The sequence below is a fragment of the Panthera uncia genome (assembly GCF_023721935.1).
Source record: "Panthera uncia isolate 11264 chromosome C1 unlocalized genomic scaffold, Puncia_PCG_1.0 HiC_scaffold_3, whole genome shotgun sequence".
Classification (NCBI taxonomy): Eukaryota; Metazoa; Chordata; class Mammalia; order Carnivora; family Felidae; genus Panthera; species Panthera uncia.
The window spans coordinates 101,445,847-101,473,157 of record NW_026057584.1 but is presented as its reverse complement, the minus strand read 5'-3'; the positions used below and the strand labels follow the sequence as shown (position 1 = coordinate 101,473,157).

The 27,311-nt window shown below is 35.7% G+C and overlaps 1 protein-coding gene across 8 annotated transcripts in view; it reads right to left on the bottom strand.

The window, feature by feature from the left end:
- The window catches only part of PTPN4 (protein tyrosine phosphatase non-receptor type 4), a 217,005-nt gene that overhangs the window by 50,190 nt on the left and 139,504 nt on the right, over positions 1–27,311 (bottom strand). For all 8 annotated transcript variants that reach the window (XM_049616206.1, XM_049616209.1, XM_049616205.1 and 5 more), the window contains 5 exons: positions 19,991–20,054; positions 16,135–16,307; positions 9,857–9,925; positions 4,319–4,444; positions 616–774 (listed from right to left, as the gene is read on the bottom strand). In XM_049616206.1, coding sequence (XP_049472163.1) covers positions 616–774; positions 4,319–4,444; positions 9,857–9,925; positions 16,135–16,307; positions 19,991–20,054 — 591 coding nt within the window. The remainder of the gene's footprint in view (positions 1–615; positions 775–4,318; positions 4,445–9,856; positions 9,926–16,134; positions 16,308–19,990; positions 20,055–27,311) is intronic.

Here is a 27,311-nt window from a genome sequence, read left to right as displayed (position 1 = left end):
CATATGGACTAATTTGCATTAATATAAACAATAAGTCAAGATATTGTATATTAATTTGAGGGTAAGCATATTGTACATTAAACCGATGGGGTATAAATACTGAATTATGAAGCTGAATTTATGTACCAGTATGTAATTCGAGAGAAAAATGAATTTTAAAAATGATGTGTGAATACTTTCTACAACTCATTTTCAGTATGATGGTCGTCTTACTTGGTTCTCCTTTGCTAAGTAATTTTTCCATCATTTTCTATTCATTGTCTATTCATTCTTTTGGTTCCCTTCTTGAATAATACTAAGAAACTCTATCTTTTAGTACCTTACTACCTGACCACAGTGCTACATCTACATCTGCACAAATATTTAAGTGTATGCACCAAAGGTTAAAGAACATACTGAATCAATGAAAACAAAGTTTTTTGTTTGTTTGTTTTGGTTGGGAAGAGTACAAAGAACTCTCAGGGACAAATAAGCACATTTACAAATACAAAAATGTTAATACATTGTGTAAACAAATACTTATGTCAAACACCCTAATTTCCCAGGATTATTTCAAATAAAACAATTTGGGGCATTATAATTTATAAGAAGGAAGCTAAATGAAAAAGGTCTTACGGTGATGATTCCAGAACAATGCTGTTAGCTTGTGTTGAAGATGGAGATCTGTGATTCACAAATACTTCGCTTGGGGAAGTGTGAACCACATGGTCTACCAAATGACCAACTGAAGACGGTCGTAACCGGGTTCCCTCTTGTGTGAATGCAGAATTTCGACTACATGAAGAGGAAAAAAGATTGAGTGAAAATGTGCTTTAACTCAATTTTTCCCGTCTTTATTTATATGATTACATTAGAAAGTGTGTATTTTTATGACTAACCATACTGACTAAGCAAAGACTCTGACAAAGACAGTGTGAAGTAAACAGAAAGAACACCAAATAGGAAGTCAAAAATCTGAACTATAGTCAGCGAACTGCCGCAAGGATTTTACCTGTTCAATCTGTTATCTCTACACCTAATGTCTACATAGGCTATAGTCACTACAATTTTGTGTCTTAATCAGTGTTTACACCTCATTTTATTGTGCTTTGCTTTATGCTTCTTCTTTAAAAAAAAAAATTGGGGCATCTGGGTGGCTCAGTCGGTTAAACGTCTGACTTTGACTCAGGACATGATCTCACGGTTCATGAGTTTGAGCCCCGCGTCGTGCTTTGTGCTGACAGCTCAGAGCCTGGAGCATGGCTCGGATTCTCTCTCTCTGTCTCTCTCTGTTCCTCCCCTGCTCACACTTTCTCTCTCTCTCAAAAATAAAGATTTAAAAAAAAAAAAAAAAAAAAATTGAAGGTTTGCAGTAACTTTGCGACCAAGTCGGTTGGTGCCATTTCTCCAACAGCATTTGCACAACTTCATGTCTACCACGTTTTGGAATTCTTGCATTATTTCAAACTTTATCATTGTTATTATATTTGTTATAGTAAACTGTGAGCAGTGATAACGACTCACTGAAAACTTAGAATGTGGTTAGCACTTCTTAGTAATATTTTTTAAAGTATGGGGGCGCCTGGGTGGCGCAGTCGGTTAAGCGTCCGACTTCAGCCAGGTCACGATCTCGCGGTCCGTGAGTTCGAGCCCCGCGTCAGGCTCTGGGCTGATGGCTCGGAGCCTGGAGCCTGTTTCCGATTCTGTGTCTCCCTCTCTCTCTGCCCCTCCCCCGTTCATGCTCTGTCTCTCTCTGTCCCAAAAATAAAAAAAAAAAAAAAAAAAAAAAAGTTGAAAAAAAAAGTATGTACACTAATTTTTTAGACATTGCTATTATTGCACATTTAGTGTAAACATAACTTTACATGCACTAAGAAACAAAAAAATCCATTTGACTTGCTTTATTGCAGTGGTCTGAAACCAAACCTGCAATATCTCCAAGGTCTGCCTGTATAAAATAAAGGGAAAGAATAAATAATTCAGAAATATCTTCTGGTCTGAGTTCTCTTTTAATCCTCATAAATGTTTCTGTTTATGGGACTTCCTTTACTTCCTAAAAATAGATAATGAATAACATAATTCCATCCTTGTAAGTGACATAGTCACATGAATTATTTTGATTACTATTATTAATCATAACCAACATTTGAACACTTATTATGTGCTAAGCATTGTTCTAAGCATTTTACATATATCCTCTGATTTAACCCTCATAAAGGACACTGCTATTATAATTTTATAGAAGATAAAAATGGGACAAAGAGATTAATTTGTTCAAAGTTCAAACGTACAGTGACTCTAGGGCCTATGCTCTTAATCATCACACTGTACTGTCTCTTTAGAATTGAGAAAAAAACTTTTTCAGATCATATCTAAAATCGTTTCATTAGGGTGCCTGGGTGGCTCAGTAGATTAAGCATCTGACTTCGGCTCACGTCATGATCTCACGGTCTGTGAGTTTGAGCCCTACATCGGGCTCTGTGCTGATAGCTAGGAGCCTGGAGCCTGTTTCAGGTTCTCTGTCTCCCTCTCTCTCTGCCCCTCCTCTGCTTGCACTCTGTCTCTTTCCCCCTCTCTCAAAAATATACATTAAAAAATAAAATTAAATTAAATTAAAATTGTTTCATTAACCAGGAAATTTAATCAGAACTACTCCTAATTAATTAACTCAATCATCTTTCCTGTGTCTTCTGTCATACAATTTCTTGTGTTTCTGCAATTTTCTGTAATTATTTAGTGGTACTAGTAACAAATGGATGGGGTGCCTGAGTGGCTCAGTTAAGCATCTGACTTCAGCTCAGGTCATGATCTCACGGTTCGTAGTCTCGAGTCCGGCATCAGGCTCTGTGCTGACAGCTTGCAGCTCTGAGCCTGAAGCCTGATTCAGATTCTGTCTCTGTCTCTCTCTCTCTCTCTCTCTCTCTCTCTCTCTCTCTCCCCCTCCCCCGCTAGTGCTCTGTCTCTCTCTCTTCCAAAAATAAATATTAAAAAAAAAAATTTTTTTTAATGGAAAAATGAGTGCCTAGAAAAGGGACCAAAAAAGATGATTCTGAATTTTCTTCAAACAGTTGATTAGCCTCTGAATATATACAGTATTTTATATATATAAAAAAAGATAATTTAGCAATCTGCAATTAGAAACATAGAAACTTTTGAGTCTATCTTTTCTAGCAGTAAGGAAGACACTGAGCGGGGGTGCCTGGGGGCGCTCAGCTGGATGAGCATCCGACTCCAGCTCAGGTCATGATCTCACAGTTAGGGAGTTTGAGCCCCAAACTGGGCTCTCTGCTGTCAGCGTGGAGCCTGCTTCGGATCCTCTGTCTTCTTCTCTCTCTGCCCCTCCCCTGCTCATGCTCTCTCTCTCTTTCCCAAAAAGAAATAAACATTAAAAGAAAAAAAGGAAGACACTAAAGTTTGAGATAATGTTCCCTGAACAAAACTATTTATGCACATACTTTACTTTCAATATGGCAGAAGTTTATTCTTGGGCTGACAAACACCCATCAGTGACACAACTTCTAGAATTTACTACACACTTATTGGATATTAATGTGTATAAAATATTTCTAAAGTTAGACTTCTTCAAATATTATATTCCATATAAAAATTCAAGTATTTTGTATTAAACCTTTTGGTTGAACAAGGTCTGTGAACATACTGAGATGTGTTTATCATTATTTAGTTACATCCATATATTCTACCCATTTGTTAACACATTATAAAATTAACAACTTTGGCCAGTACGAGTTGATTATCTTACTATTATCTATATCAAAGCATACAGTTTTGGTAGGAAATAATAGAAGTATATAAACAGTAAGTACTGAGTAACACAGGCTTCTTAGCATAGATATAGCTAAGCTTGTGGGAGCTTATGTTGGAAACACCTTTTTCTAGACCACAGAAAGTGGTGAAACAGTGGTTGGGGTAGGAGATAAAGTAAGATAATCACAATCATTTAGCATTTTCAAAGAATATATGTTCCCCTAGAAATTCTGTTTGAAAGCCAATAAAAAAGGATTATGCCAGTAATAACCATTATTTCCAGATTTTAAGTCTACTAATAGATCTTGATTTATTGGCTAGAGACCCATACTGTATAGGATAGTGAACATCCTTGTTCAATGTTCTACTCCCTCATTCACTGAGGCTTTTCCAGGCCATTTATGCAATAAGCTGCAGGCTATGAGGAAATAATGCTCTGGAGCAACAAAAATCATGTCTGGCTAAAAGATTTAAAGGTAAAGATTTACATATTTCAATCTTTGGGCAATGGAAATAACACAGTCAATAATTTAGAAATTAGCATCATATACACCTGATGTCAGTCTGTACTTACTGATTAGGAGTTCCAGGTGGAGATCGCGATGGAAGGCTTTGTGTTTCTAACCTGTCATCAGATATTGAGTTTCTGCTTACTACTTCCCAATCCATTAATTTCCGTGCCAAGGGCTTACTTGGGGATCTGCAGAAATAATTTACTATGTAAACATTTTTACACCTCCAACTATAAACCAAATCTTAGAATTTGTCATATTCTAGATGAATAAACATAGTTTACTTAAATGAAATTAATGCATTTGGTGGCTATATACCTCATAATTTCCTAAGAAATTAAATCTGCTTTGTATGAAGAAGGAAGGAAAGACACGCTAAGAGTAGAAGAGAGAATAGGAAAGAAAGAGGAACAAAGGAAAGAAGAGAGGAGAAAAGAGGAGAAAAAGAGAAGAAACAAGAAAAGGAAGAAAGGAAAAAAGCAAAGGAACAGTTGGCTCCCAAGTTATCTCATATATGAATACTATAAATATTGCCTATTCCAGAGTTTCTGAAATTCTAAGTCATCTTGTGATATATTAAACAACTGCTAGCATATTACCTCCTGAATATCCTTAAATCTTAAACCCAAACCCTGATCCTCTGCCTCAACAGAGGTCACGGCAAAAAGGATAATTATGTATTTTTTCCATTTTATTCATAATAGTAGGACAGTGGATTTTTTTTTCTTTGTTTTGTTTTTCCAAAAAACATCATTTAGAAGGTTAACTATTCTGTCTCATGGGAGGGAGTAGAAGACTATGTTTACTACCTATCTATATCATAGTAATAAAGATGAGAACTAAGTAATCTTTTCAGAAAAGATACTGACGTTTGCAGAAATCAGAAATCTTTAGAATTTAGGTAAGTTAACAACTAAAGTCTTTTTTATGTTCAAATTCAGATAATGGCCAAAATTCATGGAAATATATATGACATCTACTTAAATACCTAGTTTTTTTTGACATGCACAGTTAATACGAAGGTTAATATACGGAAGTAAGCTACTTACATAAAAACACATAATAAACAATCTTGCAAGCTGATAGTTTTATATCGCAATAAATTCACTGAAGCACATAGATACAGAATAGACTAAAAAGCACAGTACACGTACCAAGAATATTTAATAAAATTTACAGACACAGTAGGAAGTATTAAAATGATAAGTGGAGGGTCCTCGTTTTAACCTTCTATGAGTCAAATCAGTTAAGTATCTACGTCTAAATATTGAAATTTACCAGTATAATGTATGAACCTAGGTCCTCCCCTACATCCTGCATTTTATAATTTATGAGTATCTAAATTTTCAGTGCAATGTTTAGTTTATTAATTTTATGAACCCACAAGTAACTTAAATTACTTACGAATCCAAACCACACAAGTGCCTCATTTCGTATATTCACAGCCCAAACCTTTTTTAGTTTGGCTTAATGACATTTCCTTAATTTAAGAACTTAGAACATTTCGTGAGAGATGTAATGTTATTGATTTAAAAATAGGCACTGACTCAGATTTAGTTTTTCATAAATGAATTCAAATTATAGGCTTTTCTTATTTGAAGACAACACAGGACACCATTTAGTCCAATCTCCTAATAGTGCCATGCAAACTAATATTCCTATTAGTCAGAATAAGATGGAAAAAAAAAACGATGGTATTTCATACATTTGATTTTTAAAATGAAGTAAAGATTATTAAAAGAAACCCTAGCATTATTGCTCTTCTATTAATGTTAACTGTCAAGAATTAATAAGCTATTCTTTCTCATATATTAGACTACTAAATGTCAGCTCTAAGACTGCATAACTACAGTTAGATTGACTACTTTCATTTTTGAAGAGAGGGAAAAAGTCATTTGAAAAAATCCAATTATACTCACCTAGTAGTATAAAGCGTCAGAACACTTAACTGTTGTTAATAAACTAAACATGGTTGGAAATGCTCTGCGCTTAAAACTAAATTTCAAGAATTTTATTAACAGCTTTAACCTCAGAGACCCACCCACCCAAGCTTGCTGTCTATGTTTCCTGTTGAGTGTGGAAATTTCAGAGAAAAAAATACCACACTTCATCAGTGTGTTTGCAATGTGGTAAATATATTTTCTGACCATGGCACTTTATTTTTCTGTTACACGTGAACATTCTTTCGCTTTCTTCTTAGATATTATATGACAACTGAAACAGTGTGAAAGCAATGAAAAGAGTTGAGCGACTGGGAAAAAATATTAACATATTCATCACAAAAAAGTGACCTTACATGAAAAGTTGAAGGAGAAATCTGTTCTATTTATACACCACCAACTAAAATTCTAAGAAGTGGATAAGAACTCCAGAATTCTCTAATACTTTAACAGAATAACTTAATAACTGCTAAAACCATCATAGTTTTTTGGTAGATATGCATCAGGTCATCACAGTGAGGCTGTGATATATTATAAAAACAAGCCTTAGACTTTTGGAGATGGAAGGGTCATAAACACTAAACAAAACTTTGTCCCTGCTAAGGACTTATTTTAAGGAGGATTCATAGAATTCCACATAACAAATGATATGGGACAGATATTTAGGACTTCTTATATTGGAATTTTAGCTCTACTATTCCTTAAATAATGCATATTTGTTTCATAAAATAACCTATTACAATTTCCCATTTTAATAATGCACATACAAAATGAAGAACTAGGATGCAGGTATAATTGTGCATATTTCTCAAAGTCACACATGATCAAGATATTCAAACATTAACACTTATAAAGAAAGTACTTTGCATGTGATAATAATATTAATATGTAAGTACATGTATAATTTGATATTCATATCGGGATATCATACTACAGTAGAACTAGTTATCAAACTGTGTTCACTATTTTTATAAATATCAAGCAAGAAAAAATTCAAGCTTCTTGTAAGGAAAAGAAGAAAAAAGCTAAGAATTTTGTTATGTGCATTAAAAAAAATTTTTTTTAATGTTTCATTTACTTTTGAGAGAGAGAGAGGCAGAGTACGAGTGGGCGAGGGGCAAAGAGAGAGGGAAACACAGAATCTGAAGCAAGCTCCAGGTTCTGAGCTGTCAGCACAGAGCCTATTACAACGTAATTGTATTGTGTCATAATTTTTTTTATGTTATTTGGCATGTTGGAATTTTAATTTATTTATTTTTCTTTTCTTTATTTTAGACAGGGGAAACCTCGAACACGGTTGAGTTTCCCACGTTTGGGGGAACTGCAGGAATCAGAATGGCCTGAGCACAATGGACAAGCCTCTCCCGGAGAGAACCATCTCTGCAATCATGGTTATCTCCCCTGCCGGGTAAAATTACTGGCATTTGGAATTTTAACAAATAATGAAGTATCACTTATATGAGCAGAAAAAAAACAATAAAACAATTTTTACTTTTGGAGAAAAGAAAAAAACCAAAAACTCCTTTTACTCTAGAAACACAAAACAGGAAGGTCTTTTTGATAAAGGCTAAGGGTAAAATTAAAATAAAAGCCAAAGCAAAAATTTCTCATAAAAATTTATTAAAACTCTTATGCCTCCTATGACAGGAGATACCAAACACATCAACTCTTTAAGGACTTATCCTCTGTAAGCCATTTCCACTGAAAAAACATGCTTCATTTAAAAGCCATCTACCATACTGCACACATTATTAAAAGAGCTGGGTCTAGTGCAGTGAAAAAAACAGATAAAACTCCCACCCTCATATAGTCTGCATTCTAGTGGGGGAGACAAACAATAAAGGTCGTCTCTCACATCTCTGAGACAGAGCAGCCAAGCGTTCACCTATCTCATGCAGAACAGCAAACCTATTCTGTAGAGGGTAAAAGTGTGGCTAAGAACAGGGAGGCCTGTGTGAGAATCCCTTAATACTTCAGGTAAATTATTCAAATGTACTGTGCTCAGTTTTCTCATCTGTAATGGGATTTACCTCACTGAACTATGGGGACTGTGAGATACTACACAAAAATTCCCTGGCCCAGATAAATACAAAATAAATGTTAGCCACTCTTAGGTTAACTGGTTATCCTCTTTCCACTCACATGCCCATACAACTGATTCTCTCACAGCAGCCAGAGTGATCCCCTAACCCCCCATATTTTTACTATGGAACACTTTAAATATAAACAAAAGTAGAGGGAATAATTTAATAAACACTGCATTCAGGACCCAGGTTCAACAATTATCATTACGGTCAACCTTGTTTCATTCGTCCCTACATTTACCTGAACCCTCTCACCCCAATGATTCTGAAGCAAATCCTAGAAATCACGGTATTTGTAAATACTTCAGATTACCACTATAAAACAAAACAACTCTGCCAGACTCTTAAAAGTCCAAGTCCCTTTATATCTCTTCAATGCTCTCAGTCCCCACTGGCTTTCCCTTAAATGCAAAGTCCTTACTATTTTGAACATGGGGTCATACAAGTTCTGGCTGCTGCTTACCTCCCTAACATGTTCTCTACTGCTGCTCCCTTACTGGCCTGCCTACTCTTCCTCAAACATGACAAGCAGGCTCCAGCTCCACGGCCTTGCACTGGCTCAGTCCATTACTTGCATTAGATATCTGTTGCACCAATCAGAATTTAAGTTCCAGGGGGCTAAGACGTGTGTCCCGTTCTTCATTCTATTCCCAGGACCTGACACACGCTCAGAAGAGTAGGTCCTCAATAAATATTTGCTGCCACCGATTTGGTCACTCTTCCTCCCTCCCACTTGTTGGATAATCCTGTTAGACTGCTGCTCACGGATCTCAAACTAGACTTGTGCCAGGTTAACTACTTTTTCCGTTACAAATTTGTTCTCTTTCCTGTATCCCTTTGTCCATTTCTGTCACTCAAATCTGACGGTCTCTCCAGATACTCCTATCTCTAACACACCTCCATCTAAGTGATTTAACAACTTCTGTTAGTTCTACCTGCAAAATATTCCTCAAATTTGGCCCCTAGTCTCCATTTCATCACCAATGTTTTAGGTCAGGCCTTCATTATTTTTACTGGGATTACTGCAATAACCTAATTGGTCTCTTAGCACCGGGTCCTTACTTCCAATCCATTCTCCATCATTGCTCATAAAACTATTTTCTAAAACATAAACTTCATCATGTTGTTTCAACTTGCTTGAAAACAATAGCTCCTAAAAATAAGAAGATAACTAAATGGCACTCCCCCAAAATTAACTTTTCTTAACAAGATGATGTAAAAAAAATGGAAATGGGCTGAATAATACATGAAATTAATCATTATGTTTTTCAAAAATGTTAAAAAAATAAAGGAAATAAACTTTCCCAAATATGTTACATGAATAACATAGTATTTGATTCAGCCTGGTCAGAACTACAATGCTTGATACAGGGTTAATTTAGCTCACATTAAAATAATGTGGGGGGGGGCAATGAATAAACTAGACAAATTATTTCATTACTCCCTCAACGTAATTTATTGTTTAATTAAATAAAGGATCATGTGATAATTCTGTAATCACATCTGGAAAAAGAGTTTTTAGTAATTTTAATCTTTCTTTTAAAAAAATTCAAACACTGAAATAGAGGCAGCTTACCTTGCAAATACCCTGTCTTTATTTGCTTTTTCTTTGCCATACTGAACTGACTGGACTTCAGTTCTCCCACTGAAATATATAAACATGCACAATAATAAAACCTTAAGGAGAATCATAAAATAACATACAACATGATTATATTACAACTTCATAAGAGACAAATTTGTAGCAGAGAAAAGGGAGCAGAGAAGAAATGAATGGACTGAATTCCAGCTCTACCTGAATGGATGAAGCTTATTTATAGCTCTTCCAATTAATGAACAAAAAGATGTGTTCCACAGACACTTCATTTTTAGATACTTCTTTTATTTGAGAATGACTGTCACTCTCACCCCACAGGTTCGTCTGTGGTTTAGCTAGTGTCTCTACTACTCCTTAATGAAGGAGAACACAGGGAATCTTAAAAAGCTGCTCTTTCCTTGGGCTTTTCTTCCTTGTCTACTGGTAACGATCACAGATACAAAGACTGGTTATATTCTCAAATCCTTCCTTGTCCAGACACAGGCAACTCTGGACTTTCATAAACAGGGAGGAACTAAGGATTGAAAAATCACTAGGAGTTGGGCACTACAATTTGCCTTGAAGCTGAATTGTCTAGCAGGCACACAGTTTATGCATGGAAATAGAGCCTCCTCTATGGTAAACCAAGGTGTTCAGAACTTATGTGTTACTAAAAACTTGGTTTTCAGAGAATTTGCTACTTGACACATCATATTATTTAAGTGTGAACAGACATAAATGTCTAGTGTATCAAATAGAACCATTTACATTTGTAGATATCTAATTCATATAAAAGCAGCCAGACGTAGGTTTCCAAAGCAAAGCAAACAATTTTAAGATCATCTTCCATAAATAAGTATAGATAAATGTGAACAGAATGGTCTATCTGTTGAAGTTCAAAAAAATTTTTTAAATATTTATTTTTGAGAGAAAGACACACAGAGTGCAAGCAGGGGAGGAACAGAGAGAGAGGGAGACACAGAATCCAAAGCAGGCTCCAGGCTCTGAGCTGTCCCACACCAGGCTTGAACTCACAAACCGTGAGATCATGACCTGAGCTGAAGTCAGACACTTAACCCAGTGAGCCACCCAGAGGCCTCTATCTGTTGATGTTTTAAAGGAAAAGTCCAAAACATAACCATAATTTTTAAACTTAGGTACGTTGAAGTTTCTTAAGAAAATATATTTCCTCTAAGAAGGATAAACTATACTTGCAATTGTGAACAAGGTAACGAGTTGAGGTTCATTATTGTTTTCTATTTCCGCATTAGAACAATGATTTTAATCCCTTGGATATTTTGGAACAGAGATAATAAAGATGTGTGTTTGGGTACGTTAATGGAGGAAATAATAAATCGTTTAATATTCCAAATTCCATCTCTTAGCCTAAATAATATTTCAATATTGTAAGTATTACAATCGTTCTAGTATTTCTAACCACTGTTTATTATGACAGACAGAAATCTTTATTTAATGCATACTCAGTATAGACAGGACCGTGTCCAGATAAACACCTGTCATGCCGCCATTCCTACCTCAATCATAAGATTATTGATCATTTTGATGATTAAAAAGTGCTTTACAGTCATGGGATTGAGCCCAGTGTCAGGCTCTGCACTGATACAGCAGAGCCTGCTTGGGATTCTCTCTCTTCCTTACTCTCTGCTCCTCCCCTGCTCATGCTTTCTCCCTCAAAATAAATAAATAAACATTTTTTTAAAAGTGCTTTGGATAGGGGCGCCTGGGTGGCTCAGTCGGTTGAGCATCTGACTTCAGATCAGCTCATGATCTCGCGGTTAGTGGGTTCGAGCCCCACGTCTGGCTCTGTGCTGACAGCTCAGAGCCTGGAGCCTGCTTCGGATTCTGGGTCTCCCTCTCTCTCTCTGCCCCTCCCCAGCTCATGCTCTGTCTCTCTCTCTGGCAAAAATAAATAAAACATTAAAAAAAATTTTTTTAAAGTGCTTTGGATATATTTTTTAAAGTCTGAAAGGACTACAAACAAAACTTAACTTTTACAACTATAAACATGTATGGTTTACTTATACACACTAATTTAATTTAATGTTAACTGAGCTGTCATGGGCTTCAATCCTGTTCTTCCATGATCCACAAAGTTTCATAGGAGGCTCCCAGTCAGCAAACTATTTTCTAGATTCCTTTGTAAGCTGGCTTTCTCTTACTCTACTTTCTGATCTCCCATCAGAAAAAAAGTAAACATAAGTCAAAAGCCAGAGACTGACAAATGCTGGCAGCTGCCGTAACAGAAGTGGGAATAGGACACTAAGAGAAATCACACCTTGTCAATGTTATATACCACCCCTGGTCAAAGCAGCACCTATTGGGCAGATCCAGAACTGACAGTGACAGTGGTTCTAACAGTGGAGTAGCAGGTCTAGGCTTATGGACTCCAGCCTAGATGTAACACAAGCTTCTGATCTTTAAGCATTATCCATTCCTCCTGGTTACTTCACTATAACCCTCTTTCTCACTTTTGCTTTGCCAGCCTAATACCTGTGTAACCAACTCCCTTAATTAAATTGCTTTTATTAGAAAAATCAAAAAGACTTTCTGTTTCCCTGATACATTAATTTACCACCGAAGAAGACTCAAATGAGACACTATTACTCAAAAGGCTGGATTAACAACTTGAATTTCATAATAAAAACATAAAGATAAAACTGAAATATGGGGGGGGCCTGGCTGTATCAGTCAAAAAGGCATGTGACTTTTGATCTCAGGGTCATGAGTTCAAGCCCCACATGGGGTGTAGGGATTACTTAAATAAATAAAACTTTTAAAAAAATTGAAATACGATGGAGCAATTAAAGGTTTATATTTTATATTATCCATAATATGGTTCATTAGGAGTTTAGTATTATTACTAGAACAACATGAATATACCATAATCTAAGAACACCAAATTCTGACAGCAGGATAGTTATCTTTAAACAATGAGAAAATGCTGATTGGTAAGAGAATACAGGCTCATTATAGGTAATTTCAGCAATACAGAAACACATAACAAAAAGATTTTAAAAAAAATTTAGCCAGTCTTATCCCTAAGAAATAATCTCCATTATGAGTGGTAAAAATCATTCTAAAACTCTCTATATATGTAGAAAATGCTACAAAAATGGACATAATTCTATTAACTATGTGATTATGCGATATACGCCACTTTTCATGAAAACAGTATTAAACTAATTTCCCTTGAACTGAAAGAAGAAAAAGACTGCCACTCATAAATACATGTATATACATGGTAAGAAAGACAGACCAGGACAAGCTTAAGGAGTTGGTGTTGTTACCATTTAATTTTTGCTAACATGGTTTCTTGTACTTCAACTACTCTCTTGTTTTCTTAGTTCTATTGTTATTTTCACTTTATCAAAGTTTATAGCATTTTAATTCTGTTCTATAGTCATAATTCTGACAGTTATCAAGGATTGGGTCTATATTTAAAGGACTTAAGCATCATTCTTAGTTCTTTTACCAAGATTCTTCTTGAGTCATGTTGACTTATCTCTTGTGGGTTAATTTTATTATTAAAACATTTTTAGAGGGCACCTGGCTGGCTTAGTCAGAGGAGCTTGTGACTCTTGATATCAGGGCTGTGAGTTACAGCCCCACATTTGGGGTAGAGATCACCCAAAAATAAAATCTTTTTAAAAAGCATTATTTAAAAAAAATTTTTTTTTTAACATTTATTTATTTTTTGAGAGACAGAGAGAGACCAGAGCATGAGCAGGGGAGGGGCAGAGAGATGGGAGGAGTCACAGAATCCAAAGCAGGATCCAGGCTCTGAGCTGTCAGCACAGAGCCTGATGCAGGGCTTGAACTCACAGAGCGCGAGATCATGACCTGAGCCAAAGTCGGACACTTAACCGACTGAGCCACCCAGGAGCCCCTAAAAAAGCATTATTTTTTAGATGGGCTCACAGATGTTATATTCCCTGAGGTTTTGTATATTTGATAATGTTTATTGACTTTAGACTTGAATGGCAAACTGGTAAGTTTAAGATTTTTCAGTCACTTTTTTTCCCTTGAAGACTTGGTAGACAAAGGGTGACTCCCAGCTACACATAAGCCTGAATAAAGTTTTATTTGGCATTAACAATGTTTAAAAGTTTTTTGTTTTCTATTTATTTTAGAGAGAGAGAAAGCATGTGTAAGTCAGGTGGGGAAGAAAGTCAGAGGGTGAGAGAGAGAGAAAAAGAATCTTAAGCAGGCTCCACACTCAGCACAGAGCCCGATCCCAGGCTCTATCCCACGACCCCCCGGGATCATGACCTGAGCCAAAATCAAGAGTCAAATGCTTAACCGACTGAGCTACCCAGGTGCCCTGTTTAAGAGTTTTTAATCCAAACTGATAAACCTCTAGCAAAGACAGATCAAGGAAAGAGAAGAGAGAAGGTACAAGTTACCAAAATCAAGAATGAAAGAAATGATATTACTACAGATTCTAGAGATATTAAAAAGAATACTATAAACTTTATGCCAAAAAATTCAACAACTTAGAGAAAACAGATAAATTCCTTGAAAAACATGAACTACCAAAGCTTACTGAGAAGAAAGAGAAAACCTGAACTGCTTTACATCTATTAAAAAATTTGAGGGGTGCCTGAATAGCTCAGTTGGTTAAGTGTTCGACTTCAGCTCAGGTCACGATCTCGTGGTCCGTGAGTTCGAGCCCCGCGTCGAGCTCTGGGCTGATGGCTCAGAGCCTGGAGCCTGCTTCCGATTCTCTGTCTCCCTCTCTCTCTGCCCCTCCCCCGTTCATGCTCTGTCTCTGTCTCAAAAATAAATAAAACGTTAAAAAAAAATTAAAAAAAAAAAAAAGAATCTGCTGTACCTTTTTTTGTAGCTAAAAATTTCCTAATTCTGTTTAAGTGTTGCTACTGAATTTGGGGGTTGCTCTGGGGGCGGGGGAGCATATATTTTTAATAGTATATCCTGTACCAAGCTTTATGCTGTTATTTTTTCTGAGATTACAAACTGGCATTTATAAATTCTGAGATTTACAATACAAATCTTTTTTGTACCACATCTAAATATTTTCTGCATGAATATATAACATGAATTAATCTAACACGTAACGATGAAAGGTTTTATTTACTGAAGATGGAAAATATTATTTTATGAAGCAGAAACAAAAATGGATAACAATTGTTTTAGCAGAGATTACGGATGACTTTTTCTACCTGATTCTTACCAGGCTGCACTTAAAAACTAGCTTTCCTGAGTCTTGTAAGAATTCCAGAGGCAAAATTAATCAGAATTTCTCCAAATTTAGAATTATCCCCCAAAGTACTGTTTCTTTTAGGAAAAGATAAAATAGTAATAAGACAGTTTTAGGAAAAGAAATTTGGGGTTATTGTTCAATGACTAAATGTAATTTTTGCAGAACAGCTGTTTTGAACTCTTTATAATAAAGGGTTCAACAAACTCATACATAAAAAAGCAAAGTACAGGTATCCCCTGCTTTTTGTAAGCTTGTGTCACGCCACTATGCTTGTACAATATAAGGAAAACCCAACACTCAGCATCTGTTCTGCAGCGAGCCACTGAAGAGGCAGCACACCCCGCAAGCAGCGAGACTGCCCCCATCCCCTGCCCCAAGTTCCTTCCCAGGGAGTACACTCAGCATCTCAGCAGTAAGCCACCAACGCTCTGAACTGTGTCTGTGAGCATCTGTGCTTTATCTTGATTTATTTTGTGTATTCAATAGCAAGATGTGTCCTCAGGTAAAAGAAAAGCCTGTGAGAGGTAATTTTGGGGGTCTGAGAATGCTAAAAAAGTTTACCATTATAGATTAATGGTAATGGCTTCTTCATGTATGCCATTTGGCTTATGAAAGGTTTTACAGGGACATTCTACTTTTGGATAGTGAGGGAAACCAATAAATTACATGTTCATGCAGAAGATACCTTTGCTTTTACAAATAAAGGTGTCTTAGAACAAAGAAAAGTTTTCTTGTAAATGTTTAACAAAGACATAATGGAAATTATAGATGTCTAGAATGTAAATAATTAAATATCATTGATTTACCTTTGAGAATAATGATCAAAATTATAGTCAATGGAAGAGGTTTCTCCCATATGGCACAAGAACCTTTAAACTTTTGGTTGATATAGACAAAGGGGCCACACGCCGCCACAGAGATTCTGACTCAGTAGGGTGTATAAATAATAAACATTCTATGACTCAATAAAATACACGTTTATTTTACAGTGAGGAAAAATCCAATAATAAAGCATTAGTGCATAAGCAATACTTACCAGTACCGGAATTTTGAACCTAATGTAAAATAATGTGCAAAAAAGTTCTTTTGAGGTGGAAGCGGTCTGTCCAAACGGAAGAATGTGTGATGTTCTACACATGCTTTCCACAAATTTTTGCATGCTCTGTAATTCACCATATTAAATCCCAATAACGTTTCTCTAGATTCGTGCTGTAGTAAATGACAAAATGCAGAGAATACCAGGAAAACATCAGGATCTAATGCTCCATTTAATTTACTTTTTACAGATAAACATTCTAGCCTTACAAACGACTAATCCCTGTAGCACAGCCCCTTTTTTGTTTATCCAATAAAAAGGCAGTAAAATAAATGGAAAGGTTTGCAAAATGTGGACCTCACCTCAGTCAGTAATATTACAACTCTTAGGAACTTTTATTTTACAATATAGCTACAAATAAGTTTAAAATTGGATATATATCTGTTTTTAAAGCTTACTAGCTATAATTCAATTTCAAAATATAATCCTGGAACATAAACTATAAGATACATACACCTTTTAAAACCATCTCAAAATTTGTATATCTGTGTAGACTGCAAGTACATAGGAATATTCAGCACTTATAAACACTATTATGGAACTCAAATTTTAAAATAAGTAGCAACATAAGAGAAGCATTTCCTTAATTTTTCTCTAAAAGTTTGGCACAAATTACTTTTTAAATGGTTTTACTGAAGCAAACTACATCTAGTAAGTCACACATGTTCTAAGTGTATAGCTCTGGTATTCACACAATGAATGCAACCATTTAACTTCCAACCAGAACAAGAAATGGACTATTACTAGCAACTCTGAAGTATCTCCCCTTTCTACCAGATTATCTTTGCAAAGGTAATCACTCTTCTGACTTTTATCACTACAGATTAGTTATGCCTGTTTTTGAACTAAATTATATACATGGAATCATACATATGTGTCTTAAGGCTTGATTTCTTTTTAGTATTCTGTTTCTATATCCATCCATATGGTTGTGAAACAGTAATTTTCATTCTGTGTAATATGCTATCATATGAATATGTCAGTTTATCCATTTGTTGTCGACAGATACTTTGTTTTTCCAGTTTCAGGATATAAAAATATTGCTATGTATATTCCTGTATGTGGTCTGATGCACATGTGTGTACATTTCTGTTGTTGGATAAGATATGCGTGTTCATCTTTAGTAGATAATGCCCAACAGTTTTCCAAAACAGTCAGATCAATATATACTCCCTCCCACCGGCCGTATATCCTCTAACTCACCAACCACTGGCTTATCAATCTCTTCTCTACACTATTCCTGTGGATGTGTAGAAGTATCACATTTTGGTTACAATTTGTACTCCCCTGACGATCACAGAGGTTCAACACCTTCTCACATTACTGGCCACGTGGCTGTCTTCATTTCTGAAGTATCTGTTCAAGTCAGTAGCATATCTTTAGACTGGGTTGGATATATAACCAAGGATGTGGGTACGTGTGTATTATAGATATACATTGTGCTATTTCACTCCCTTCATGCTATCTTTTGATGAATACAGTTCTTAATTTTAACACAGTCCAAGTTACTGATCTTTTCTTTTAAGGTTTTCTATGCCTTGTTAAAGAAATGTTTGCCTATCAAAAGGTATGATAGCATTTCCATAACTAAAATATAGTAAGATGCCCACATATAAATATTAAACTACTGGGGTGCCTGGGTGGCTTAGTCGGTTGAGCGGCTGACTTCGGCTCAGGTCATGATCTCGCAGTCTATGAGTTCGAGCCCCAGGTCGGGCTCTGTGCTGACAACTCGGAGCATGGAGCCTGCTTCAGATTCTGTGTCTCCCTCTCTCTCTGTATTCTACCATTCACACTCTATCTCTCTCTCTCTCTCTCAAAAATAAACATTAAAAAAAATTTTAAAAAAATAAATATTAAACTACTATTTTAGAAGATAATATGCTTAAAATACCACTTCTTGATCACTAAAAAAATTTTAACTGTGCTTAACAGTGGCTTTGTATGCACTAACAAGTAGTTTACATGCTGTACCATATGCCATGAATATTGATTAGGTCTCAAACAGAGCATTACACAGCAATACTCTGCAGAAGCAACATCTAAGAATCATTTATATTCTACCTTTTTTGACACTTTGCATACTTCAAAAAGTCTATGTGTGATTCTGGCTTTCTACCAATTGTACTCGGACAATCTGTAATAAATTATAACAAAATCCACATTTTGTAAACAATAGACATAAAATGTTGTATTAAGAGATAAGTAGTTTCTATAAAGTGTGGGTATTTAAAAAGATGTTCCTGAGAGAAAGCATTAACAAAACGACATTCTACAGACTACGACCATATACAGTCTCAGATCAGTTGTTAGATGACTTTTGTTGATAATATCTGTGGCTAAACACATTCCTAAATGATATACTACCTCACAGAATGGTTTGAGGATTAAATGCTATGAAAATGATTGTGTGATTATCAGACAAAGAGTAAGACCTCAATAAATGTTAAATACCACAACGACTATTAGTAGTAACAATAGTACTATTAATGGGAAAAAATTAGAAAGTTGACTTCTACATTGCCTTCTACCAATATAATGATTTAAAGTAAAGTATTTTAGAGAAGTAGAGGCTTCCAGGTAAGATTTGAAACATATACAAAAATGTTCATTAGCAGCATTAGTTGTAATAGTCACAACCTGGAAATGCCAAAAGTATCCACTAACTTAAGAATAAATAATTTATGGTATATTCAATCAACGGAACACCATGTAGCAACAGAACAAAGTACTGCTATGTGCAACAGTATGGATGAATCTCATAATGTTAAGGTTAGAAGGTACACAACAGGAGAACATTATGTATGATTCATTTTTTAAAGTTCAAAAATAGGCAAACTAATCCATGGTGATCAGTATTTACCTTTCAGAAAGGTTAATGACAGCAAATGAGCATCAGATCCATCAGCAATAAAACCAAGGTGACAGTAACATTCTACATATTAACATGATATATTATTACATACTTACCAAACACTATACTTAATATTTATACACTTTTCTGTGTGTTTCAATAAAACTCTATAGAAAAAAACTTTCATATTTTGTGAGGATAAAAGGGAAATCATAGTTGCTGATAAAATACAGTTGATTCAAATATTTTTAAGATTTCAAATACATTTTACACACACATACAACTCCCTTGAAATCTGCATTAATTTGTTATAATTTGCAAGAAATAATTTAAGTCAAAGGATAAAATTAGTTTAATTTGATTAAATAGAGAAAATCATTTACAAGATGAAATTCTTTCCCATGACAACTCAATGTGTTGTATTTAATATACAAAAGGACACCACCATTCACACAAAGGGAGGAAATGTACTATACATTCATGAACTAGAAACAAAACTAAACACTCAGTTTCCCTAAAATGAAATGAGCATATATATGAAAGAAAGTGTTATAGATCAGTTAAAAAAAAAAAAAAAAGAAGAAGAAGAACATATAAAATGCTCAGTTACCACCTTCATGACTAGACCCTGGCAACTGACAATGAACATCACAATTGAGATCAGTTTCAAAGTTCAAAAGAGAGCAGAATGGTTATTTAGAAGAACTTTTTAAATCAGTACCACAGTAACACTGGGGAAATAAACACTGTCATAAAATGTGAATTAACTAAATCGGTGGGCAGTTATCAACCTCACACTGAGAGTCTGGCCACGAATGACTTCATTTCTGAAGACTTCGCTTATATAAATACTATTTGTTTATATAAATGTTATTTATATTTATACAAATAGTTTTATAAATATATTCATTTATATTAATAATGATTAAGATCATCACTCACCAATTCTTTTCTAAGTTGAATAAAAAACTGTTTGCACTTAAAAGAAATTTTTACAATCTTCAACCTGGATAAAAAGAATGAATTGGAGTGTTTATAATACTGAATGAAGATAAAAACAGTAACTTAAGAAAATAATTCAAAAAATAATCTTTTAGCTGTATATATAGTAGCCTCTGAACATTTAATCATATATACACACATTACATAAATAATCTAAAGATTCTGGTGCTTCATGAAAAATAATTAGAATCTATATACTCAATTGAATAAAGTTTTATCAGAACATTTGCTGTGAACTATACATTTTCTAATTTTCAGCTCTAGAGAAATACATAAAAACACATATCACAAATTAAAATTTCAAGATCCAACAACATAGTTATTTACTTTTTAAAACTACAAGTAGTTTTCTGGTTCTGTAAGGAACTCAGAAATCACCACTCCAATGTATTAAGTACAAAGCTCAACAGACTGAAAAACCAACAACTCTTCTTGACTCCATAAGAGACAGGAGGGCACAGGGCAAACTGCTACCCTCAAGGCCTGAGACCAACAAGTGCATGCAGAGAGATGCAGCTTACCAGAGCAGAGACTCACGAGCAGAAACTGCCAGACGAACCAGTGCCAAGGCAGTAAAACCTGAACCGTAATTTAAGAATTGTTGGAGGCTCCGTGTAGCCAACTTCCAGAGTTAAAAACTCCAGAGGCACCCAGTCATACAGGGGGCTCCTGCAATATTATTAAGATTTACCTCTAGGAGTTCCATCAGGTTCGCAAGGTACATGTCAGAGAAAAATATCCTTGGGTTTCCAGCAAGAGAAGGGGAAAAGGAACCATCTTGAAATACACCAGAGCACTCTGTTCTTAATAAGGTCCTTCAGGAGTAACTAGTTAGACAAATCCTAACCTGCTGGGGTACTACTACCAAAGCTTAACTAGCCTGGGGAAGCCAAACCAACTCCAGCTCACTCTAACCATTCTATCCCACCTAGCAGGGAGAAAAAAAGCGAGAAACACTTGTGAGGCTCACAGTCTAGAGGCACAGGCTCACTAAAACATGAAGGGCTATTCATAGGATACAGTACACTTGCCTTTCCCCGACACCTGACAACATTACTAAGAGCCTATTTACAGCAGTTCCTTTAACTAAAATACCATATCTGGTTATCAAGAAAAAGTTACAAGGCATACCAAAAGGCAAAAACACGATGTGAAGAAACAGAACAGAACCGGACATGGAAGAGACGCTGGGATGATCAGACTGGGAATTTAAAACATCTATAATTAACATACTAAGGACTCTAAAGAATAAAGTAAAAAGCACATAAGAACAAATGGGCAATGTAAGTACAGAGATGGAAATCATAAGAAAGAACTTCAAGAAAATGCTATGGGTAAAAAACACTGTAACAGAAACAATACATTTCATGACCTTATTAGTACACTTGACAAAGCTGAGGAAATAATCTCTAAGATAGAGGATATATCAGTAAAATATCCCAAACCCAAAAAGCAAAGAGAAAAGGATGTAAAAAGAACAGACTATCCAAGAACTGTGGGACAACTACAAAAGATGCAATATACAGTAACATATGGTAATGAACATACCAGAAGGAGAACAAAGTAACAGAAGAAATGTCTGAAACCAAAATAACTAAGGAATTTCCCTAAATTAACACTGAACATCAAAGCACAGATCAAGAAAGCTCAAGAGAACACCAACAGGATAAATGCCTAAAAAAACACACCTAGGCATATCACTTTTAAGTTACAGAAAATCAAAGATAAAGAAAAAATCTTGACAGAAGCCAAAGGAAAAAACACCTTACCTATAGACGAACAAAGGTAAGAAGAATTACATCCAACTTCTCCAAAACCATAAAGAAGAGCGCATTGAGAGAAAAAACCACCAACCCCTTATTTTGTATTCTTGAAATTACCCTTTAACAAATGAATGAGAAATAAAGACATTCTCAAATAAAAGTAGGGGGACTTTATTGCCATGGACCTGCCTTGCAAGAAATGTTAAAAGAAAAAATTAATATAGGCCCAAAACTTGGATCTATATAAAGAAAGGTAAAACAGTGAAGAAGGAGTAAGTGACAATACAATAAAAACTTGATTTTTCATATTCTTAACTGATCTAACATATAACATTTTCTTCAAAATAAGAAAAGCAACAATGTATTCAATTAGGTATGCTTCTGTACCTATCATATATGTATAATTATATATATATAAAGTTATATACTTCTGTAGGCTTATAAATAAGTGAAAGGATTGACAGCAATGATACAAGGGACAGGAGGAAGAAATTAGTATTATTTCATTATAAGGTACTCACACTACCTGGGACGTGGCATATTATCATTTGAAAGTAGACTTGGACTAATGTAAACAGAACTGCAAACTCTAGAGCAACCACTTAAAACAAGTAAAAAAAGAAGTAAAACTGATAAGCTAAGTAAGGAGAGAAAATGAGATCATATAAAATGCTCAATTAAAATAACAAATGGCAGAAAAAGAGGGAAACACAAAAATGGAAACAAAGAACAAGGGCAACAAACAAAAAAAGTAATGAATATGGCAGATACTAATACAAACATCAAAAATCCTTTAAAAATGGCAAAAGGCTAAATGCAACAATTAAAAGATACATTGTCAGAGTGGATCAAAAAACAAGATACAACAGTATGTTGTTTAAATATAAAGACATATATAGGTTAAATGTAAACAGATGGATAAAAATATACCATGCTGGGGCGCCTGGGTGGCTCAGTCGGTAAGCGTCCGACTTCAGCTCAGGTCATGGTCTCATGGTTCATGGGTTTGAGCCCCGCATCGGGCTCTGTGCTGACAGCTCAGAGCCTGAAGCCTGCTTCAGATTGTGTCTCCCTCTCTCTCTGCTCCTCCCCCACTCACACTCTGTCTCTCTCTCAAAAATAAATAAACAGGGGCGCCTGGGTGGCACAGTCGGTTAAGCGTCCGACTTCAGCCGGGTCACGATCTCACGGTCCGTGGGTTCAAGCCCCGCGTCAGGCTCTGGGCTGATGGCTCGGAGCCTGGAGCCTGTTTCCGATTCTGTGTCTCCCTCTCTCTCTGCCCCTCCCCCGATCATGCTCTGTCTCTCTCTGTCCCAAAAATAAATAAAAAACGTTGAAAAAAATTTAAAAAAATAAAAAATAAATAAATAAACATTAAAAAAATTAAATACATATATGTGTGTGTGTATATATATGTGTGTATATATGTATATATACATGTATATATGTATATATATGTATATATATATACACACACACCATGCTAAGACTAATCAAGAGAAGCAGGAGTAGTAGGGTTGTAATGGCCATCATGGGGACTATAGTTAATAACACTGTATTGTATATTTAAAAGTTGCTAAGACAGATCTTAAAAGTTCTCACCACAAGAAAAAAAAATTGTAATTATGTGTAGTGACAAACATTGACGAGATTTACAGTAGTGACCATTTTGCAATATATACAAATACTGAATCATTTTTGTACACCTGAAACTAACATAATGTTATATGTCAATTATATCTTAAATTTTTTTTTATTGTTTATTTATTTTTGAGAGAGAGAGAGATGGACAGAGCTCGAGCAGGGGAGGGTCAGAGAGAAAGGGAGGAACAGAATCCAAAGAAGGCTCCAGACTGCGAGCTGTCAGCACAGCCCTACGTGAGGTTTGAACCATGAACCATTGAGATCATGACCTAAGCTGAAGTCGGACACTTAACAGACTGAGCCACCCAGGCACCATCAACTGCATCTTAAAATAGAAAGAATCAAAAATAAAAAAAAATAAAAAAGAGTAGTTCTAATAATTTCAAAAAGAACAGACATTAAAGCAAATAAAGTTATCAGGGATAAAGGGCATTCCACAATGATAAAGGGGTAAATTCTCCAAGAAGACATTATGAAACCTTAATGTGTATGCACCTTAAAACAGAGCATTAAACTACAAGAGGCAAAAATTGATAGAATTACAAAGAAATACACATGAATAACTAACATAGTTGGAGACTTCAACACTCCTCTATCTGAAATGGAAAAATTCAGCACATAGAAGATCATTAAAGACATAACTGAACTCAACAATATCATCAATTTAATGGATATAATTGACCTTTACAGATTACTTCTTATAACATGAAAAAATATTCTTTTCAAGCTCATTTGGAACATTCACTAAAATAGACCATATTCTCAGCCATAAAACACACCTTCACAAATTTCAAAGGATAGAAATCATGTAATATCTACTCTCAAAGCACAATGAATTAATCTAGAAATCAGTAATTACTGATTTCTACTGGAACATCCAGTAGAAAAAAGAACTACTGGAAAATCCTAAAATGCCTGGAGAGTAAATAACACACCTATAAATAAAACATGAATCAAACAAGAAATCAAGAGAAATGAAAAATTATTTAACCTAAATGAAAATGAAAACACAACCCATCCAAATACATGACACACAGCAAAAGCAGTACTTAGAAGGAACTTTATGACACTGAATGCATATATGAGAAGAAAGACCAAAAATCAATAATCTAAGTTTCTACTTTACAAAAAGAAGAGCAATTTAAATCTAAAGTAAGAAAAACAGTAGAGCAGAAATCAGTGAAAAAGAAAACAGCAGACCAACAGAGAATATCAATGAAACCAAAAGCTAGTTCTTTGAAAATTTAATAAAATCAATAAGCCTCTACTTATTGAGCCAGACTAAGAGAAAAAGAGAAAGTACACAAATTACTAATATTAGAAATAAGAGCAGACATCACTACAATTAAAAGCATAGTAAACAGTGACTGAAAATCAAGTTTTATTTATATTAATATGAAATAAAGGTTTTTGAATTACAGCAACAACTTAAAAAAAAACATAGTAAAAGAATACTATGAAGAAGTCTATGCCCGTAAATTTGATAATCTCAATAAAATGAGCCAATTCTTTGAAAGACACGATCCATCAAAACTCACAAAAGAAGAAATACACAATCTGAATAGGCCTGTATTTGTTAAAGAAATTTAATTAACAAACTTATTAAAAAAAGAGGACCTGAATAGACATTTTTCTAAAGTAGACCTACCGAAATGGCCTACAGACACATGAAAAGATGCTCAACATCACTAATCCTCAGGGAAATGCAAATCAAAACCACAATATCCCGGGGCGCCTGGGTGGCGCAGTCGGTTAAGCGTCCGACTTCAGCCAGGTCACGATCTCGCGGACCGTGAGTTCGAGCCCCGCGTCAGGCTCTGGGCTGATGGCTCGGAGCCTGGAGCCTGTTTCCGATTCTGTGTCTCCCTCTCTCTCTGCCCCTCCCCCGTTCGTGCTCAGTCTCTCTCTGTCCCAAAAATAAAAATAAAAAACGTTGAAAAAAAAATTAAAAAAAAAAAACAAACCACAATATCCCTTTCCACCTGTTAGAATGGCCAAAACCAAAAAGACAAGAAATAAATGTTGGTGAGAATGTGGAGAAAAGGGAGCCCTTGTGCACTGCTGGTGGGAATGCAAGCTGGTGCAGCCACTGTGGAAAACAGTAGGGAAGTTCCTGAAAAATTTAAAAATAGAAATACCATATGACCCAATAATTCCACAATTGGGTATTTACCCAAATAGAAAGGAAATACTAATTCAAAAAGATATACGCAACCCTGACCCCGGACTGCTATTGTTATTTGTTGCATTATTTTCATGAAATCCACCCATATCCCCCAACTCCCAGTGCTAAGCTTCTGCTGCTACTCTTCAGGAAGGCACATAGCCTCCTCGTATGTGTACAGTAATCCTCAGAGGACAGTGGTACCAGTCATCCCATTCTTTCAATAAGCACACCCAGCTGTAAAACTCCCCTAATTACCAACACATTGCTCTAATGCCCGGAGGCATGAATCCTTCAGAAGCTAAACCAATCAAATTATGGTTTCTTTAAAGGAACATTTTGTGAGGTAAGTGTGTGAGGCTATTTCCTCTAGTTACCTTGCTTTTGTCTCCCCTGTTGGCTTTCAGTTTCCCTAGAGACTCCTTCTTAAATAGTCTGAGTCTGGCAGTTATTTAAATTGTAATCCCCTGTTATTATACAGGAGCCCTTTGATGTGGTAGTAAAGTGAGGGTTGGGGAGGAATTGTTCTTAAACCCATGATTAGGTCTCCGTGGTTTGGTGGTCTGTGCTACTTGGCCCTGACCTCCAGTGCTTTCCAGCTCACCCTCTCCTTAAGTGAGACAAGAGGTATAGTGGGGGCTAAAAAAAGGTATTTCCTTCCCCCACTTTGGTTATGCTTTGGTAAAATCCATGTTGGTTAAGTACTGCTAAGATAGATTTCCTTGAGGGCAGACCTTTGTTAAGGAGAAAAGAAAGCTCTGAGCATGTTTCAAAATGGTTACTTCTCTGCTCACCCCACCATGCCCTCCAAACAGGAGTGGATTTTTCTCCACTCTTCAGGCTGGGAACCTGGTGGAATGTCTAGTGATAGTAAAATTCATGACAGTGTGGGCATCTTTGTAAGGCTGGGGTTCAGGAGTTTTCATCTCTCAAGCCAGTTTTTGCTCAGTCTCCAACAATTAGTCAAATAGCTTTAAATTAGTCCTCCCAGTGGTAGTATGCACTGCCATGAATACTGAGGATCAAAAGAAATACTTACGTTCCATGATGATTCAGATATAGTAGCTTTAACAACTTTAAATCCCATCTATTCAGTTTAATTCTTTTTTTTAAAATTTTTTTGAATTTTTTTTAATTTTTGAGACAGAGAGAGACAGAGCATGAGCAGGGGAGGGGCACAGAGAGGGGAGACACAGAATCTGAAGCAGGCTCCACGCTCCAAGCTGTCAGCACAGAGCCCGACACGGGGCTCGAACTCACAGACTGTGAGATCATGACCTGAGCCGAAGTTGGACGCTCAACCGACTGAGCCACCCAGGCGCCCCTATTCAGTTTAATTCTTGAAAATAAAATTTAAAATGAACAGTATATACTTTGCAATCAATATCTTAAACATTCACATCTTTTTGTGTGTGCATGACCTAACTTGTACTTTGATAAAGACTTCGAAATGTGGGGTGCCTGGGTGGCTCCATTGGTTAAGCATCTGACTCTTGATTTCATCTCTGGTAATGATCTCATGGTTTGTAGATTAGAGCCTTGTGTCAGGCTCTGTGCTGACAGCACATAGAGCCTGCTTGGGATTCTCTCTCCCTCTCTCTCTGCCCCTCCCCACCTCAGAATACATAAACATTAAAAAAACATAAAGAAAGAAAAGGGGCACCTGGGTGGCTCAGTCGGTTAAGTGTCC